Raw genomic sequence first — 22124 nt, forward strand, 5'->3', positions numbered from 1 at the left:
CTACATCATGGATTTTCTGAGATTACATCATGGATTTTCGAGAAAATAAAAAATTTCAATTTTTCATGATTTCCATGATGGTTAGCCAACATCATGGATTTTCGAGAAAATAAAAAATTTCAATTTTTCATGATTTTCATGATGGTATTACATCATGGATTTACATCATGGATTTTCGAGGAAAAAAAATCAATTTTTCATGATTTTCATGATGGTATAGCCTACATCATGGATTTTCTGAGATTTACATAATGGATTTTCTGAGATTTACATCATGGATTTTCGAGAAAATGAAAAATTTCAATTTTTCATGATTTTCATGATGGTTAGCCTACATCATGGATTTCCTGAGATTTACATCATGGATTTTCGAGAAAATAAAAAATTTCAATTTTTAATGATTTTCATGATGGTTAGCCTACATCATGGATTTTCTGAGATTTACATCATGGATTTTCGAGAAAAAAAATATTTCAATTTTTCATGATTTCCATGATGGTGTTACATCATGGATTTTCGAGAAAATAAAATATTTCAATTTTTCATGATTCTCATGATGGTTAGCCTACATCATGGATTTTCTGAGATTTACATCATGGATTTCCGAGAAAAAAAAATTTCAATTTTTCATGATTTCCATGATGGTTAGCCCACATCATGGATTTTCTGAGATTTACATCATGGATTTTCGAGAAAATAAAAAATTTCAATTTTTCATGATTTCCATGATGGTTAGCCTACATCATGGATTTTCGAGAGAATGAAAAATTTCAATTTTTCATGATTTTCATGATGGTGTTACATCATGGATTTTCGAGAAAATAAAAAAAATCAATTTTTCATGATTTTCATGATGGTTAGCCTACATCATGGATTTTCTGAGATTTACATCATGGATTTACATCATGATTTTCGAGAAAATAAAAAATTACAATTTTTCATGATTTTCATGATGGTTAGCCTACATCATGGATTTTCTGAGATTTACATCATGGATTTTCGAGAAAATAGAAAATTTCAATTTTTCATGATTTTCATGATGGTTAGCCTACATCATGGATTTTCTGAGATTTACATCATGGATTTTCGAGAAAAAAAAATATTTCAATTTTTCATGATTTCCATGATGGTGTTACATCATGGATTTCTGAGAAAAAAATATTTCAATTTTTCATGATTCTCATGATGGTTAGCCTACATCATGGATTTTCTGAGATTTACATCATGGATTTCCGAGAAAAAAAAATTTCAATTTTTCATGATTTTCATGATGGTTAGCCCACATCATGGATTTTCTGAGATTTACATCATGGATTTTCGAGAAAAAAAAAAATTTCAATTTTTCATGATTTCCATGATGGTGTTACATCATGGATTTCTGAGAAAAAAATATTTCAATTTTTCATGATTCTCATGATGATTAGCCTACATCATGGATTTTCTGAGATTTACATCATGGATTTCCGAGAAAAAAAATTTCAATTTTTCATGATTTTCATGATGGTTAGCCCACATCATGGATTTTTTGAGATTTACATCATGGATTTTCGAGAAAATAAAATATTTCAATTTTTCATGATTTCCATGATGGTTAGCCTACATCATGGATTTTCGAGAGAATGAAAAATTTCAATTTTTGATGATTTTCATGATGGTGTTACATCATGGATTTTCGAGAAAATAAAAAAAATCAATTTTTCATGATTTTCATGATGGTTAGCCTACATCATGGATTTCCTGAGATTTACATCATGGATTTACATCATGATTTTCGAGAAAATAAAAAATTACAATTTTTCCTGATTTTCATGATGGTTAGCCTACATTATGGATTTTCTGAGATTTACATGATGGATTTTCGAGAAAATAGAAAATTTAAATTTTTCATGATTTTCATAATGGTTAGCCTACATCATGAATTTTCTGAGATTTACATCATGGATTTTCGAGAATATAAAAAATTTCAATTTTTCATGATTTTCATGATGGTATTACATCATGGATTTTCGAGAAAAAAAAATTTCAATTTTTCATGATTTTCATAATGGTTGGCTACATCATGGATTTTCTGAGATTTACATCATGGATTTATGAGAAAAAAAAAATTTCAATTTTTCATGATTTTCATGATGGTTAGCCTACATCATGGATTTCCTGACATTCACATCATGGATATTCGAGAAAATAAAAAATTGCAATTTTTCATGATTTTCATGTTGGTTAGCCTACATCATGGATTTTCTGAGATTTACATCATGGATTCTCGAGAAAATAAAAAATTTCAATTTTCCATGATTTTCATGATGGTTAGCCTACATCATGGATTTTCTGAGATTTACATCATGGATTTTCGAGAAAATAAAATATTTCAATTTCTCATGATTTCCATGATGGTTAGCCTACATCATGCATTTTCGAGAAAATAAAAAATTTCAATTTTTCATGATTTTCATGATGGTGTTACATCATGGATTTTCGATGAAATAAAAAAAAAAAAAATTTTTCATGATTTTCATGATGGTTAGCCCACATCATGGATTTTCAGAGATTTACATTCTGGATTCTCGAGAAAATAAAAAATTTCAATTTTCCATGATTTTCATGATGGTTAGCCTACATCATGGATTTTCTGAGATTTACATCATGGATTTTCGAGAAAATAAAATATTTCAATTTTTCATGATATTCATGATGGTTAGCCTACATCATGGATTTTCTGAGATTTACATCATGGATTTTTCAGAAAATAAAAAATTTCAATTTTTCATGATTTTCATGATGGTTAGCCTACATCTTGGATTTTCTGAGATTTACATCATGGATTTTCGAGAAAAAAAAAATTTCAATTTTCCATGATTTTCATGATGGTTAGCCTACATCATGGATTTTCTGAGATTTACATCATGGATTTTCGAGAAAATAAAATATTTCAATTTTTCATGATTTCCATGATGGTTAGCCTACATCATGGATTTTCGAGAAAATAAAAAATTTCAATTTTTCATGATTTTCATGATGGTGTTACATCATGGATTTTCGAGAAAATAAAAAATTTCAATTTTTCATGATTTTCATGATGGTTAGCCTACATCATGGATTTTCTGAGATTTACATCATGGATTTCCGAGGAAATAAGAAATTTAAATTTTTCATGATTTTCATGATGGTTAGCCTACATCATGGATTCTCTGAGATTTACATCATGGATTTTTCAGAAAATAAAAAATTTCAATTTTTCATGATTTTCATGATGGTTAGCCTACATCTTGGATTTTCTGAGATTTACATCATGGATTTTCGAGAAAATAAAAAATTTCAATTTTCCAATATTTTCATGATGGTTAGCCTACATCATGGATTTTCTGAGATTTACATCATGGATTTTCGAGAAAATAAAATATTTCAATTTTTCATGATTTCCATGATGGTTAGCCTACATCATGGATTTTCTGATATTTACATCATGGATTTTCGAGAAAATAAAATATTTCAATTTTTCATGATTTCCATGATGGTTAGCCTACATCATGGATTTTCGAGAAAATAAAAAATTTCAATTTTTCATGATTTCCATGATGATGTTACATCATGGATTTTCGAGGAAAAAAAATCAATTTTTCATGATTTTCATGATGGTTAGCCTACATCATGGATTTCCTGACATTCACATCATGGATTTTCTGAGATTTACATCATGGATTTTTGAGAAAATAAAAAATCTCAATTTTTCATGATTATCATGATAGTTAGCCTACATCATGGATTTTCTGAGATTACATCATGGATTTTCGAGAAAATAAAAAATTTCAATTTTTCATGATTTTCATGATGGTTAGCCTACATCATGGATTTTCTGAGATTTACATCATGGATTTTCGAGAAAATAAAAAATTTCAATTTTTCATGATTTTCATGATGGTGTTAAATCATGGATTTTCGAGAAAATAATAAATTTCAATTTTTCATGATTTTCATGATGGTTAGCCAACATCATGGATTTTCTGAGATTTACTTCATGGATTTTTGAGAAAATGAAAAATTTCAATTTTTCATGATTTTCATTATGGTTAGCCTACATCATGGATTCTCTGAGATTTACATCATGGATTTTCGAAAAAATAAAAAAATTCAATTTTTCATGATTTTCATGATGGTGTTACATCATGGATTTTCGAGAAAATAAAAAATTTCAATTTTTAATGATTTTCATGATGGTTATCCTACATCATGGATTTTCTGAGACTTACATAATGGATTTTCGAGAAAATAAAAAATTTCAATTTTTCATGATTTTCATGATGGTTAGCCTACATCATTGATTTTCTGAGATTTACATCATGGATTTTCGAGAAAAAAATTTCAATTCTTCATGATTTTCATGATGGTTAGCCTACATCATGGATTTCCTGAGATTTACATCATGGATTTTCGAGAAAATAAAAGATTTCAATTTTTAATGATTTTCATGACCATAACCATTCCCTAAAATTAAATTTGGATTTAAAACTATGTAACCAGGAAAAGATCTGGACTATATTGCTTCACTTATATCTGCAATATACAAAGCTCTTGCATGTTTTCTAATAATATAGTCACTTTCTTTCTCCAATATAGTGAAATCTACATTTAAAAAGTATCTTAAGTTAGCAAGAGACATTTGTTCTTTCATTAGATTAATCCAGTTGTTTCTATTCTCATTTATTCTATTATCGTTAGTGCTTAAGTCTAACAGTTTATTCATACACATTTTTGGATATCTATGAGATGGCATTTTCAAAACGTTGATATAAAAATTCAATGCTTGACGAAAAATTATATGTGACAACCTCAACCTTCCAGTTTCAAGTCTTAAAGCAAAGCTAGGTGTGTACTTATTCAATACTAGAAGTCTCTTGAAAAACTGTAACTGTGCCTTCTCTATCAAATCCAGATATCCTAGAGCCCAGATTTCAGATCCGTATAGGACAGCGGGCAGCACCGTAGCCTCATACAATTTCATTTTACTGTCCCAAGACTCAGACTTAGCTTTACCCAGAACTCCCATGACACAAGCGGTCACACTCTTTGCCATACTCAGAACTAATTCACAAAAATTTACAAACCGACCTGAACTACTAAATTCTACTCCCAAATATTTATATTTATTAGTAACTTCTATTTTTTCCCCTTGATAACTGAAATTCAAATTTCCTCTTAACCTGCCTCTATGAAACGGGTCAATTTTAGTCTTATCTGTATTAACCTTCAATCCTAGCTCATTGCAATATTCAGATAGACAACTTAGTTTATTTCTCACATCAGGAACGCTGTCAGCCAGAATAACTATGTCGTCTGCGTAGAGCAACATTAATATATCATTATGTTCATTTATTCTGGTACCGCGAAAACCCTTTCCTCTGGAATAAGAGTCCATATCTGATATGTATAGAGAGAACAACAAAGGAGAGATTGTGTCCCCCTGCAAAACCCCCCTCTCTATGGCTATCAATCCCCTCTGACTACCTATATCCAATCTCGCATTCACATAAAGCTGGTGCAGAACTCTTATCAGTTTACCACTAACACCTAACGTTCCTAATTTATGCCAGAGTTGATTATGTGGGACTGAGTCAAAAGCGGCTTGGAAATCTACATATATTGCATACAATATTTTATGTTGAAATTCTACACTATTGTATATGAGCGTGTTAAGAACAAATACATTGTCCATGCAACTACGCCCTCTTCGAAACCCACTTTGACCCTCCGGTAGTAATGAACAACTCTCTACCCAAGCTGAAATTCCAGTTTCCAAAATTCCCGTGAATAATTCAACAATAGTGTTAAGAAGTGCTATACTTCTATAATTATTTGGAACCAGCGGATCTCATTTTTTCAATAAGAAAAACATCTTCAACCGGGACCATTCCTGCGGTAAATTTTTTCCACTCAAAACCAGATTGAAAAGAGCTACTAGAATGTAATATTTCCATTGAAGAGGTAGGGATTTATAAAACTCATTGCTTACATCATCGGGACCAGGAGCCTTCTTATTTTTCATTTTTTTAAATGCGAGTTTCAATTCTTCCAGCATGATCGGTTTATCTAAATAAGGATGAGTAGCGTCTTGTAATTCTGGTGCTACAGCTATATTTAATTCTCTATATTTATCTTTTAAAAAGTCGAACCAAATATTTGAATTGATATCATTGGATGTACTTTTCCTTCCTTTGAATTGCCTCACTGCACTCCAAAACTCATAAGAGCTTTTTACATTACCAAGTCTTTCTCTAAGCTTTTGGAAATAGGTTTCTTTTTTAGCCTGCAATAACTTTTTATATTCTCTTTTTCTTGTAAAGTAGATATTTGAATACTCGTCCACAAAATTATGTTTTTTTACATCTCTGTATGCTTTTCTTAGACACCTTTTTAGTTTATTGCATCCAAATCGAACCATGGTTTATTCTTAAAAATGAAATTATTCTTAGGACTTATACATAAACCTAATCTACTAGCGGTTTCTTTTATTGCGCTTATCAAATTATTATGGCATGATTCAGTATCACTGTATTCAGTGATGATAAACAGTTTATCGGAGTTTTTCATCGACGCTTGGTACATTTCCACCCTATCATCTGACCAACGTAGCTTAATTTCTAATCTATCTACATTGCGATAACAATTCGCTCTACTATTAATTCTTTTTAGTTGGAGTTTAGTTTCCAATACTATAGGCAAGTGATCGGATGTTAACATTTCTTCAACTACTTTGAAATCCGAAACAATATCAATTAAGTTATTATTTACCCAGCTGGTTGATATTCAACATAATTCACAACTTTTACATAAACAAAATGATACAGGTTGAGATATCAATGTGTTGTTTCTGTCATTCATTTTCTCTTGGAGCTCTGTATGGGAATCATGCATCACATGACCACCTTCTTATTTAAAAAATTAATTTGATTTCATATGGGGGACAAAGATGTTGAAGGGACAGAGTGATTTCTTATTTCAAATAGGATCTTCAATGAAACCTACTGTCAAATAATTATCCTTGTAAAAGAAATATTTAGCTGTTCCCATAATTTAAACTAACTCTGTATAATAATTGATAGTTGCAGGTTTCAAAGATTGCAATACAACAGTTCTTGAGCGAGTTCTCCAACCCAGGGGGTCATCAGTATTATATTTTATTTCCATTCCAGTAGCAAGTTTTCTCTGCTAAATATGTTGAAAAATGCAATATGGCATTTTTGATACATAGAATTAAAAACAAAAACTTTTCATCAATATTTATCAAGTTAAGATTATTTCTTCCCAGTGTTTTTTGAAGGACATTACAACAGTTTTTATTCTTTTCAACGATAATTCCCTTAATTTCAGTTTGACAAAATGTTGTTCAAAGGACATCATGCATCATGAGGGTGGCTTCACCCCCAAAATTTCGGACTTTTTTCGAATTTTTCATTCAATCTCGAAAACCTTGAGTTTCTCAAGAAAAATCATTCTTGACAAAATTGAAGAAAATAGAATTTCAAATAAATTGAGTGGTCACGCAGGACTCTACCGTTCTTGGTTCCGGAGCTACGAATTTTCAAAATAAGGTTATTTTTCAAGGGGTTTTCAAAATATGCAAACTCAGGTAATGTATTTTACCTCACATAAAAATTATAATATTCAATTTTTCAAATCTATTTCTTAAAAAACATACTCAATATTATAATAATATAATATTATAACATCTAAAAATAATACAAGAGAGAATACTTTTAAATATATAAAAATACTCACAAATATAACTCAAAAGAGGTTTACTGCTTGTCATGTACTGCTCTGAGGAAGGGAATGAACATGCACTAAATAAATATAAATTTTGTATTATCAAATTGAAAATCGGAGTTATAATATTATAAACTCTGAGTGATAGTTCTCAACGTTTAATGGCTTATGTTGTGTCGGCATGTGTGACATTCTACTCCTTGGCGGGGCACAAGCATGCACAAAAATGTATAATGGTAAACTTTGAGCTATTGAACCAAAAACCAAATAAACATTTGGAAACTTTGAGGTTATGAGACTGTACTTCATAATTATAAGTTAGGTTGATTTTTGTCAGTTTAATGGCTTATGTTGTGTCGGCATGTGTGACGTTCTACTCCTTGGCGGGGCACAAGCATGCACAAAAATGAATAATCGTAAACTTTGAGCAATTGAACCAAAAACCAAATAAACAGTTGTAAACTTTGAGGTTATGAAACTGTACTTCGTAATTATAGGTTAGGTTGATTTTTGTCTGACTTGTGAAGGCATAGATGGCAACGAATTTATAGGATCTAGGCAGAGTGAACAGTATATAGATGAGATTGATTTGATAAAGTAATTTGTTGAATTGATAGGTTTTGCGGTCTACAAAGGTAGCCGAAGTAGGAACTATAAACTTCCAAACTAATGCCATAGGTGGGAATGTGGTAAATTAAAACTGAATCCAATTCGATAATAAAATATAGTTCAGTTTGAATCTGCCTATTACAATCAATGCTGTTGCTAGGACCAAGCAGAGATTGAAATGTCTGAGTGAGTTCACTCTCCAAATAACAACCAGTATATTTAGATTCTAATACCTGTTTTACAGTTGGAAGAGATATTAGACTGCACAAGACAACAGAAAAAATGGCAAATCCATGCAAACCGGGTCTCTGACAAATACTATAGGTTGTAAGATTGCAAAGTGCCAAACCAAAATAGTAAATGCTTCCAGTACCGAGTTTAATTTTGATGCTGTCTATGCGATCAATTACCTCTCCTTGTGGCATTAACTGGTTGTTAATGCTGGTTTCAATACACCTCGATGCAGTAGGTTGATAGCAGTCGATCTTATTTGTTTTGGTAGGATATCTCCAATAAAATATTCTATTACTTGATACAAATATCGACTCCCATCTACCACCAGAAGAAATAATGTTCTAAGAATATTTATGATACTCAACAATATAATATATGACTACTATACAAAGCAGGTCGTGTCCTGCATGATTGATATGTATCAGTTGAGAAAGAACGAACTTGGAGGTGTAATGAAATAAATCCAGAGAGGTGAATAGATAATATAAATATATTGTAAAGGAATACCCAAATAGCAAAAAATTGAATGGATAGATAAACAAATTATACAAAATATAGTTGCAAACTGATAATGGTTAAATATTGAATGATAATAAAATTGAATCTGCAAATAATAGATACTGTATGAAAATGTAATAATATTAAATTGATTGAAATGAGGTAGGTGATAGCCCTTGGAAGGGTCATAAGACATACAAAATTATATAGGCCAAGTAGGCTAATACAAAATTATAATTTGAAAAATTAATAAAATTACTGATAAAAGACATCAGGGTGAGGGTTTGCCTAAGGAAATAGACCTTTCGGCTAACTACAGTGTGAATATTAAATTTGACTTATTGAAATAAAAATCATTTATAATAATTTGGTATCCTTAAATCTATAGTCATGACTTTTTCCCAAATTGACGAATCTATAGGCTGTATAATTTTTCATAGAATAGCAGGGATCCCCTTTTATATGTTCTAACAACTTAGGTAGACTTTTGTTTCTGTTTTGGCATTCAAAATATATTCGGCTGTAGGATATTTCGTGCCAGCTAGATCCTTCACATGTGGCGAAATCTAATCAGACCTCACTATAAGAATTTCAGGGACTCTTTGAATGAATTCGCAAAAATTAATATCACAGATCACAACTTTTGAGAACAGAAAGAACAAAGATTAAATGACATTAAAACAGGAATTGAACCTTTTAAAAATTAAGTATGTGGACCAGGTCTGTATCCCACTGGTAATTTGTTGAAAATGGCATTGAGTCCTCTTCTTCTAATTTCCACCTGAGTTTCTTCTCAGAAATTAATACTCTCCAAATTTACATACTAATTCGGGATTGGTTAGATCCTGTGACTTAACAAATGCGCCAATTGAGTGGTGGAAATAGATCCAACTTTAAAGCTTTTAAATGAGAAAAATTCCATATTATGAGTTGTTCTAAATTATCATTAGGTTCCATTAAAACATAAAATAAATAATATAATTTCATCTACTATGATATACATTTGTTAAATAAGGAGATAGGCTTAACAATTCAAAAGAACTTGTGCTGGCACTAATTTTGTGAGCTTCCAAAATAGTCAATAATTTGTGGAACATAGACGTAATTTTATAAGATGAAGTAGAAGTATAAATACATAAAAATAATAACTCACATGCTTGTAATAATAATAATGATAATAATAATAATAATAAATATATTTCTTTTGTTTATATTGTTTTCGATGGAAATCATTTTGATGTATCATGTCATTTTCTAGAGTCAGATGCATAACACAATTGTGGATGGCAACGCAGATGAGTATGTATTTGTTTATGGATGGAAGTGGCACCTTTTTTGATTGTACTATCTTATGCCCTCTATGTAATTTTCAAGAGTAGGAGAGTCTGTTTCACTTTCTTATTAGATGTCCCATGTACAATGATATCCGGCGACGTTATCTGGCCAAATACTCTGTTAACATTGTTCAGGACGAAGATAAAGTTTTGATTCTCTTGTCGAATCTAAACAGAGATAAAATAAATGATATTTATTTCTATACCAATGCAGCTATTCGGATAAGACGAACAATATTAAGTTTAACTGGATGATATGGTGTAGCTTGTACTTGAATCCACATTATTGATTGATTGTTATTTTTCGAATGCAATATGTTTTATTGCAACCTCCAATATTAGCGTTGTTGTTTATTTCCATGTTATTTTTCCCATGTATTTTTGCAACTCATTTGTGTAACATTATGTTGAACAAATTAAATGATTTATTTATTTATTATTATTTATTAACCAGCTGAAATCATGTGCCAGCACAAGAAGGTATGTCTGTGTGATCAAAGTTAGTAGACAGAAGGTTGGTCACTCATCTAATTTGGAGTTGAAATGCAATTGGAGTGGGGGAACGGCAGCTGTGACGTAGGCTGTAGTACAAATTGTAGAACATGTGCTCCAGTTTGTCTTCAATGCATAATATTATGTGAATGCAATGCTTCGAATTTATTGGGATCAGTCATGGCATACTTTAGATAATAGCTTACTCTATCTAGTAGGCTGTGGATCAGTTTATCGGTTTATTATTTTTTTCGTTTTATTATTGGTGTATATATTATTATAATTCACAGTCGAATAGAGTAGTGTGTTGAACAATGCAGTGTTAGGCAATGTTTGCAGTGCATTATTAGTTGATTATTATTTTGTAATAGATATTAGTTTGTAGTCTTTCTGTGTGCATCATTATGACTGTAATACAAATTGAACTTCACCTCAATTGATATTTTATGTAAATAGTTAGTTTTTTCTTGACCACTTGATAAGTTATTCTCCTGCAATGCCTGCTAGCTGTACAGTTCAGAGTTGTAAAAATTATACAGAAAAGTGTTGAAAAAAGTGTTCACCGAAGGTCAAATTGCAAGGCTACTGAACAATAAAATACTGAAATGGAATGAGAGTGATATTGTTTTAGCATTAACACTTTGTTCTTCATCTGGGAGAGCATACAACTTTCTAGGATTAAAAATGAACTTACCATTACCAGGATTGTCAACTCTATTAATGTGGACAAGGAATATTAAATGTCTTCCAGACCAAATTCTTGGACCACACTCAAAAGTTCAGGTTGTGATGGCATGAGTGTATGTAGGAAATGGAAGCAAATAATATACTATGCATTTGATCAAAAAATAACAAAATATATTCTTTTTGAAGTTATTTCAGTTCAGAAATTCGGACTTCAAAGTTGTTGGTGTAGTGAGTGACATGGGCGGAGGAAACCAAAGTCTATGGAATTCATTGTATGTGACAATTGCAAAATCATTCTTCAATCACCCATCAATCGCCTCTCATCATATTTTGGTACTTAATGATGTGCCACATCTTCTAAAATTGCTCAGGAACAACCTATCTTCCTTGATCATGGAATGATTTTTCCCAAAGGTCAAGGTGTTGGAGAAAAAGAATATCAAGAGCATCAATGAAGGAGATGAACTGAAGCTAGCTCCAAAATTATTTTTTTATTTTTTATTCTTTTATTATATAAAATACTATAATCATAATACAATTATGACATTGGAGGAAAAACTAGGCTGAGCCTGTACTATTTCTCTCCAATAATTTTGATAAAATTGTGTTGTCCAAAAGATAAGGTTATGTAGGCCTAATCACACACTGCTTCGTCACTTGATTTTCGGTCCAAGAATGATGATTTAAAATTTTGAATTTTGAAGGTTGATTTTATACTCTAAATAAATTACAGAATGTGTCACAATAAATTAAAAACTTTAGAAATATTGCACTTATTTAAAAAATTTGAATACAAAATCAAAAACCTACTCACTATTTGTTATTCACTATTATTTGTTAAATGTAATTGACGAATTTACATTTAGACGTTTGTGGAAATATGAGACAGAAGTTCAGCTTGGCGGTTCAATTATTCACTGTCAGTATAGTATCAGCTTCCCCAGATATAGCATAACCTATGCTACTACATAGTAGGTTAGGGATATAGTGCTTGTGCTTGGTAACTCTCATCACAAAGAACTGAATGGTGAATGAATGGGAGAAACCGTTACCTGGACATGTACATTACAGTGCTGTGAAAAACCACAAAGTAAAATAAATTTCAAGAAATTTATATCTCTGTGGTAAGACCGAGAATGATTTGTGACTGCAACATCTGATTTGTTGCTCTGTGCCTTCTTAAATTATTTATATTTTGAATTAGTTCATTTTAAAAATTCCACAGATTATTTTTATTTATTTTTTCAAGTCTAATTGTATTTCTATAGGAGTGAATGCAATATTTAAACTATTTCTGTTAATTTTATCACTGAAATATAATGTTCAACTTGTTGCCTTGTCAAAAAGAACCTTGTATCAGAATTTATAAAAGTTTTCCCAATCACTTGATCAACATTATACCTTCATAATATTTCTATTCATTTATCTATTCATATCACTAGAATTAATAGATAATCATGATGTATCAATTTGAGTTTATAAATTTCAAGTGATTTCATCGAATTTTTAAAATATGAGAACAAAAGAGTAGCAATGCTTTTATTTGAGTGTTTTGAAATTAGCGGCAAATTCAAGTTCTACAAAGATGGCGCCATCTCAGAACCACTGAACTCTATACTAACTCTATACTTAGTACAGTGAACTTTATACTAACTGGAACGGGCTGTCCAATGCTAAGCTACAGCTAAAAGTGTGTAAGGCGGAGTGAGTGAGACAGGCATACCATGTGAGATTCCCTTCTCTCTCGTACTCATACATTTAAGCAGGTTGTTGCAGCTCTTGAGTACGATTTTTCATTTTTAAAGTTGAAAAATGGATTTGAATGAGTATTGGGGCTATCAGTATTATATCACAACCTTTTCTCTTAAATATTGTGATGTATTTGTTGTAAAATGCGTAGAATTGAATAAAAATACGACCGAAAAATGGTGATGTATTGTGTTGCATTTGGATGCAAGAATGGGCATGTTAAAGGAAATGAAATACCATTTCACAGGTAAGTCGAACATTTTTAGTCTATTGATGAATTTGAAGAAAACTTTTTGTTTTACATGCATTTCCAATACTTTTTTCTATATTGATCAGTTTATTTGACCAAAAATAAAACAACAAATTTGGTTTTATTCCTAGTATACTGTGATAGTTTCTATGCTAATTGAAAATTTGGGCCTACTTTATTAGCATCTAAAATAAAAAAAACATAGTTGAAGAACAAATGAATCCTTATTCAAAAAAGAATAGATACAAATGATTAATAATTTCTGTGTTATCATCATGACATGACATAATTTATTTTAGGTACTGGTACCTACTTTATTTTAGTAGCCTACTTTTATTTTGAAAAATATGATATTGCTATCAGCTGAATTGTGATTAATTTTTGAAACATTCAAGTTTCAAATAAATAATCATTCAATTTACAATATTATAATAATTATTTAGCATATTTTACTGTTTGCTTATCATATGGTAATAATTATAATACAATTAATATAAATGTTTCTTCATAGATTTCTTAGCATCATTTCTGAAATCCCCACACTTACATGATTTGAAATGTTATCAGAATACCTAGTGCATTGCTATTATTATATATTTAATAAGCCTGTGTTAATAATCATCATGACTCAACATAATTCATTTTAAATATGAAGAAAATAAAAATCTCAGTACCGGTACCCTTTTTTAAAAATATTTTATCACAACATGTTTTTTAAAAATATTTGAAAAAAAGGGTACTGAGATTTTTATTTTCTTTATATTTATATTACAAGTAGCCCTATACAGGAAAGAGATAATTAATTCATTCTATTTACCTACTTTTATTGTGAAAAATATGAGATTGTTATCAGCTGAATTGTAATTAATTTTTGAAACCTTTCAATTTCAAATTGTTCATTTTGCTCTGGTAATTATGTAGCATATTTTACTGTTTGCTTTTCAGAGTCATATAATTATAATAAAATGTTTCTTCGTTATTTGCTTCATTTCTGAATCGCCCACTCTTACATGATTTGAAATTACACTAATGCACACCTACATAATTCTACATTTATAGCCTGCTGTAAGTAGGCCTATATTATTAAATTAAGATATTTCCTCAAACAATAAATCATAAATCTTTCCTTTAACAATAACAATAAATCATATAATCCAAAAAAACAATAGTATAACCTATCAAAATGAACATAAGACTGTGTTTAATAGTTTCGATTAAACACAGCCCTCCTTTGGACTGTGTACGAACAAAATTCGGGATTGGAATAATAAGGACTATGAGCCTGTTTTTTCATTCCCAATCATTTCATGACAGTTTATATTTGTCCTTGTTAAATAAATAAAAATAAATAGATGATACGCTTCTCTGAAATCTGGCCCAAAGTTATTCCCTTGCTTGTGAAAAGTTGACAATACTAAAACTACTGTAGTTAGACATGAAAAAAATCTTTTCTTTATTCATATTCAACCTATTTTATTATTTTTGCTCTCAAAAAGTTAACAATGAACTGCTCAATAAAGTAAAAATAACGATTCCATGGAATAAGACATACAATATAGAAATAAAATAGAAATTGAAACTGTGCAATGTATTTTTCCATAAGAGCCAATGTGTTACAAAATGACGAATCCCACAGCAATGCGGGTTGCCTATCTTTACCAGGTGCCTCACTTTCTTTGTGTTGCTAGTCCATTCCAGTTAGTAACTTAGTATACAGTTCAGTGACTTAGTATAGAGTTCACTGCTCAGAGCACACAACTTAGTCTTGGTGCCATGTAAAATGCATGATCAGATTAATTGAAGACACCTTTCTGTATACTTTCTGTTCTATGGTGTTGCATCTTTCCTTGCTAATTTATTGGAAGGTGTTTTTGTGTTCGGCTGTCCTTTAATAATTTATAATAGTTTAGTAGTTTATTTCGTCTTAGCCCAATATCAATTCAAATATAAAATACTAAAATGGAGTCAGAAGTAAGTAGCCTACTTGAAAATTGTATAAGCAATAAATCACAATAGACGTACGGTACATAACCTAAAAATCATTAAGGCCTTTTTCAAATTGAAAATTACTGTATTATTTATTATGATTATTTATATCTTCTTATATCATGTTAAATTGAGGTTTTAAAGCGTTATCGAGCTATTGCTACATGATTCATATTTACATTATATTATGCATTAGAGCATGTAAAATGTCTAGGCCTTAATTCCTTAATTCCTTAATTCCTCCTTCTACATCCATGACCAGGGAACTGGATGGATGGCGTCGAATGGTAAGATGACAGGTCAAACTATATTGTCCTTGTGAGCATTAAAATACTCATTGACTGAGTAGAATGGGTTCCTCTTCAGCCAGATCTCAACTCGGTTTTTAAAAGCAATACCCTGCAGGTTCTTCACACCAGCAGGCAGGTCATTGTATAGGCGCAGTGCAAATATTGGGAAGGAGTCTTTTCTCTTGTTGGTTCTGCAGCGAGGTATGTCAATATCAAGTCTCCTCCTTGTAGCGTGCACATGACTATCAGCCCTCAGCACATGACTGCCCTCGGTGTCCTTAACATGCAACAGACTCAACAGTATGTACTGGTTGAAGACCGTAAGGATGCCCAGGTCAATGAAGATAGGCCTACAGTGCTCACGATGCCCTGCTGAGGTGATCACTCGAAGTGCTTTCTTCTGGAGCATCAGCACACTCTTGCAGCCCGCTGCATGCCCCCACAGCAGAAGTCCATACAGCAGATGGGAATGGAAAAGGGCAAAGTATACCATCACCATATCTTTCCTGCTGAGAAGGGCTCTGAGTCTACGCAGCAAGTAGATTACTCGTGCCAGCCTGGTGCAAACTCCATCAATATGGCCAGCCCATGTCAATTTTGAGTCAATGACAAATCCCAGGAGTTTCACCACTGATTTATGGGCAGAGTCAGCAAGGCTGCGAAGTCCACAAACCGGTTGCTGAGTCTTCCCCTCATTCAAGCAGAGTCTGTTTCTCTCAAACCACTGCTTGGCATCATCAAAAACTTGCTGAGCCTGCAAGCCAGCTTGTTCAACCGTCCGTCCCCTAGAGTAAATTGTGGTGTCATCCGCAAACATCAGCACCGGTCCAAGAAGCCCAAGATCATTGATCATGACCAGGAAGAGTAGTGGGCCCATCACCGATCCCTGTGGCACACCATGATCCACCTGCATAGGCTGTGAGAGAGCACCTCCAATGGATATGATCTGCTTCCTTCCAGTCAAGTAGGATCTGAGGGTCACAAGCACCTCACCACCCAGTCCATACCCAGCAAGCTTCTCAAGAAGAATTCCATGAGGCACGCAATCAAATGCCTTACTCAGATCAGCAAGGACCAGGTGAACAAGATCTCTCTCCTCAAAGGCTTTAACAATAAAATCAATCATCTCTGAGACAGCTGTAAACGTAGACCTTCCACTTCTAAAGCCATGCTGTGCGTCAGAAAAAAGATTATTCCTCTTGAAGTGGAACACAAGTTGCTCCTTCATTAGGACCTCAAACACCTTACCCAATACAGGAATGATTGATATAGGTCTATAGTTGTTCATAGACTCAGGGTCACCCTTTTTGAAGACTGGAATCGTGCGGGATAACTTCAGGACATCAGGAAAACAGCCATGTCGCATACAGACATTGAGCACATGAGACAGGGGAAGAGCAATCCCATCCGCAACACACTTCAGCACACCAACTGTAACTCCATGGACGTCAGGACTGTGGGAGTTCTTGAAGCCGCGAATAACACGAACAACATCCGCAGGTCTGACCTCCTTCCACCGTTCTAACTTCACTCGGTTGTTATTGTAACCAGGAGCATTGTATCTCACATCATTCATGGAAGCAACTATCTTTTCCACCTCACCAATAAAAAAGCTGTTGAATTCATCCGGTGTAGCTTTACATTTAGGTCTCGAACAATCTTTGGAGATCTGGTTTATGAGGTCCCAGGCAGCTTTACATGGGTTTCCTGCAGATTCAATTTTTGACATGTTGGCCGCCCTTTTAGCAGCATCAACCTCAGCTCGATAAATGCTCTTTGCTCTCAGGTACTGGTTGCGGAGATGAAGTCTGCCCCCCTCATCATCAATGAGCCCCATCCTCGCATGGAGAGCAACAATCAAATTTCTGATTTGTGCCAGCCTTGGTGTGTACCAGGATTTGTCATTGAGAATCTTTACAGACTTTCCATGATTCCTTGCAAATTTCCTGGAAGTTCTGGCTTTTAAAGGAAAATGACTGTTGAACACATCCATAAAAGACTCAAAGAAAACACCAAATGCGTTCTCTGGCTGATAACAGTTCAGAACATTGCTCCAGTCAACACCATCAACAGCAGCCTTGAAGAGAGGCAGTCGGTCTGCCCTGATAGTACGATATGTGATTGGTCCAGTATCAGGCTGCCCAGCTCCAGAATCACTCACCAGCCCCAGGTGCAGGTCCATCACAACTGCATCATGGTCAGCAATAACTGGATCAACAACAGTCACTTCATATTCCCAGGTGTTCAAGGATGTTGCAATTGTGTCCAAGCAGGAGCTACCACGAGTCGGTTCACGGTTTGTGATAAATAGACCATGACTCTGGAGAAGATACTTGAATATGGAGTACTTTTCATCCTCAACTTGCAGATGTATGTTCATGTCTCCTCCCAGTATCATCCGCCTGCCCAGCCTAGACAAGAACACCAAGCATCCATCCAACAAATCGAAGAATTTATCCAGGTTTCCACTTGGAGCACGGTAGACAGAGACCACTATAATGGACAAAGCACTGAGTTCCACACAAGCCAATTCAATTTCAAATTCAACACAGTATTGTGTTACGTCAATAGGTTTGTAATCCAAATTTTTGTTAACATAAATAGCAGCACCACCATTTTTGTGATTTGTCCTAGCATAAACAGCTGCCAGACTCAAATGAGAAATGGAGTTGTAGTGATTGGTTTCAGACTGCACCAAATGATGCTCACTCAAACACAAAATATCAGGACATACATTGTCAACAAATAGAGACACTAAATTAAATTTGGTTCTGAGACATTGAACATTCACATAGACAAACTTGAGAATTTTATTTACAATTTGTACAGTTTTCAAGTCAGATCCGTTTGTACTAGCTAGCTGACTGTCTTCTTGGAGTCTCTCCTGAATAAAAAACGCTTCAAGACTAGGTTCTTTGGCCAAACAGAGCTAGTCATGATTTCCGCCCTCTTATCAAAATTAATTCCAAATTTGAAACTTGCATTTACACCTTTGCTTGGTAATTTTTCAACTACTGGGTCTGATCCCGGAAAGGATTTCACGATAAACTCTCTTACTGTGTCAACACTAACATCACTTTTCACTCTACCTACATAAAACCATGCTCTCTTATTACCTGCTGACAGGAGACTAGATTCATGCTCAGATGTACCTATAATCATACCTTTTTTAGCAAGCCTACTTGCAGTTTTTTGATTTACAGCAATTGAATTTTTAGTAATCGAATTCTTACTTACGTCACATTTCAATTTGGCACTCATGGACGGTTGTCCTGTACTTACAGGAATAGTCATTTTAGTTTTCCTTGATCTCTTTACAACATCAGACCATGCGTTGTTGTCTGATGTTGTAAAGAGACCATGCGTTGTTGTCTGATGTTGTAAAGAGATCAAGGAAAACTAAAATGACTATTCCTGTAGGCCTAATAGATCTGTAAAAACATTGTACAATTCAATCAATTGTTGACCAGCAATATGCTGAATAGATTTTGTCAATAAAAATCATAAAACAACAATATAAACACAAAGTTAAACTATCTTCCTGTTCAAACCTAAATACTGATTGATCTATATACAATTTGACAATTCTGTATTGACTGTCTTAGCAAATTGAATAATTGAGAAATAATGATTCAATTCAATTCAAAATTCTTTATTCTTTAAAATGCACTATACAATAAAATTGATAGTATTATTATTACTAGAATACCCCTACAAGACTATACGTCTGTGTGTAGGGGTGAGTTCCAGGTTACCCACTGGTTCTAGATCTATTGCGTTTTATCAATTTATGGCCTTAAATGGCCTGCATGATTTTCTAGTACAGAAATAGCTACTTTTCACCAACTTGATAGCTGAATAAAACACATTAATAACATTTCATAATACCAAAACATATGGTACTGTAAATTATAGTTTTAAATCCATAACAAAGATAAAAGTAAAAGATCAATACAAAAAGTAAATTTCAATTAAATAAAAGTAATAATATCAAACAAAACATAATGAATTTCTCTTAGCAACAACATGTTAATAATACTTCTAAATCTTAAAAAAAAAATGGGGAAAGAAAAATAAAGAAATTGAAGATATATTATGTAGGAACAGTGATCGGCGGATCCTCAAAAGATATCAGTAAAAAGGTGCCAATTTATTACATAAGAAGAAGAAGGAGTATTAAGATTCTCACTGATAGAGTCAAGAAAAAGAAGAATTCTGGGAAATAAACAAATTAATTCAATGCAAGTATACCGACCGAAGCAGACTTTCTGTCATTTCCCAGCCCATACAGTACAGCCACCTCTCAATCCTTCGTTTGTATACAGTAACACTGCATTCCTGCATATTCCTTATCTCAAAAGGTAAGTTCCTGTGTACCATTTGGGCTAGGTAGAAAGGTGTTCTCAACTCAAGCCCGTGGACCACTTGGGGTGTCGCAAAGCCATAGTTTACTCTGTATCTTGTTGGATAAGTATGAATTATTTCTGGTAAAATGTTAAAATTATTGTTTCTGAGATAAATTAATAAAGATTTTACATAGAGTTGTCTTATGTTCAGCACCGGAAATTCAGTGAATAACTGAATGGTTGGATAGCGGTACTCTTTCTCAAGGATAGTTTTGATTATATGCAGCTGCGACACCGCAAGTGGCTCCAAAAGGGTAGCAGGCAGTCCCCCCCAAATAAGAATGCCATATTGAATGATGGACTGAACATAAGCAAAGTACACTGACTTGCAATGCTTTTTACTTAAAACTTGGCTTAGCTGAGAGAAAGCATATAGTAGCCTTCTAAGTCGCTTTTTGACAAGTTGTACATGGGGACTCTTTTTGACATGGGGACCCCAGCTGAGGGCGCGATCAAATGTTATGCCCAGATACTTGTACTGGTCAACTCGCTCTAGAACTTCACAACTACAGCCAATGGAAGTTGAATCTTGACATGAGTGAAGTTTAAATACTCTAGGCCCTGGATCTTGCTGGTTTCGGGTGACAATAGGCATGTATTTGGTCTTTCTTGTATTCACTGTTAAGCAGTTGTGATCAAACCATTTTTTAATTCTAGCTACATCAGTTGTTGCATTATTATAAGCCTCTTCCCAATTTCTCCCGGTAGAAACCACTGCTGTGTCGTCCGCAAATAAGAAAAGTTTACTATTAATGTTCAACTGAGGAAGATTGTTAATGTAGATAAGGAAAAGAATTGGTCCAAGAGTACTCCCCTGCACAACACCATAATTTACTTTCTCCAACTCACTCCTGACATCGTTGATTTGAACATATTGTTCTCTATCGAGCAGGTAGCTCTTGAACCACTTCAAAGCAGTTTGTTTAATACCCAACATGTCTAGTTTTATGACTAATTTTTCCCTGTCAACTGAGTCAAAGGCTTTTGCTAAGTCTAGATAAGTTATTATTAATTTATTTTTCTCCTTTGTGTTATCTGCAATATGTTTTGATAAATCAAAGAACACATCAGATGAATTTTTTGATTTTTGGAAACCATATTGAGAGGTAGTTAGAATATTGTATTGACTCAAATACTGCATTAGCTGTATCTTAACACATTTTTCCAGAATTTTTGAAGTTATGGGGAGTAGCGAAATAGGACGGTAATTGGAGTAGTCATTTTTTGCACCGGATTTATAAATTGGGATTACCTTCGATATTTTGAGAGTGTCTGGGAATTCACCTGTTAGTAAACTCAAATTTATTAAATGCTGAATAGGACGTATTAGTGAGTGGATGTTATCTTTAATAAGTCTAGCTGGTATGCGATTGTGACCAGGGGCGCTATTTCCCCTCATGCTGCCAACCACCCATCTGATCTCCTCTTGTGTAACAGATCGGAGCTCAAACAAAGACTCGACAGCATGATTGGAGTCAAGTACCTCTGGATCACCCAAAGCTGTAATGGAGTCAGCCAGGTGCTTTCCAACAGAGGCAAAGTACTTATTGAAATTGTTGCTAACTTCAGAAGCACTCTGTTGCTCAGTAGACTCTCCATCTTTGATGAATTCATTGACAGGGAAGGTAAGTTTTTGTGTAGATCTACCGGATATTTCGTTAACAGTTGACCAGAATTTTTTAGGATTGTTTGAAACATCATCGATTTTGTTTTTATAATAAATGAATTTTGCTTGTTTGATCAGAGAATGAAGTGTATTTCTATATTGGAGAAATTCATTTTTTAAGTTTATGTTGAAAGGTTGTCTATTTAATTTCTTTTTTAGTTT

At 33.0% G+C, this 22124-nt stretch overlaps 2 protein-coding genes across 5 annotated transcripts in view; one reads left to right on the plus strand and one right to left on the minus strand.

The window, feature by feature from the left end:
- LOC111058137 (sodium channel protein Nach) overlaps positions 1–22124 on the minus strand; it is a 475868-nt gene that overhangs the window by 432126 nt on the left and 21618 nt on the right. The gene's annotated exons all lie outside the window — the stretch shown is intronic.
- The window catches only part of LOC111058522 (gastrula zinc finger protein XlCGF57.1-like), a 44906-nt gene continuing 38213 nt past the window's right edge, over positions 15432–22124 (plus strand). For 2 of the 4 annotated variants that reach the window (XM_039440745.1, XM_039440739.1), the window contains exon 1: positions 21734–21921. In XM_039440745.1, coding sequence (XP_039296679.1) covers positions 21802–21921 — 120 coding nt within the window. In that variant the 5' untranslated portion in view covers positions 21734–21801. Of the gene's footprint in view, positions 15586–21733; positions 21922–22124 lie in introns of those variants that run through there. The other 2 variants (XM_039440741.1, XM_039440743.1) reach the window with 2 other exon arrangements.

This window comes from Nilaparvata lugens, chromosome 14 (genome assembly GCF_014356525.2).
Source record: "Nilaparvata lugens isolate BPH chromosome 14, ASM1435652v1, whole genome shotgun sequence".
NCBI lineage: Eukaryota > Metazoa > Arthropoda > Insecta > Hemiptera > Delphacidae > Nilaparvata > Nilaparvata lugens.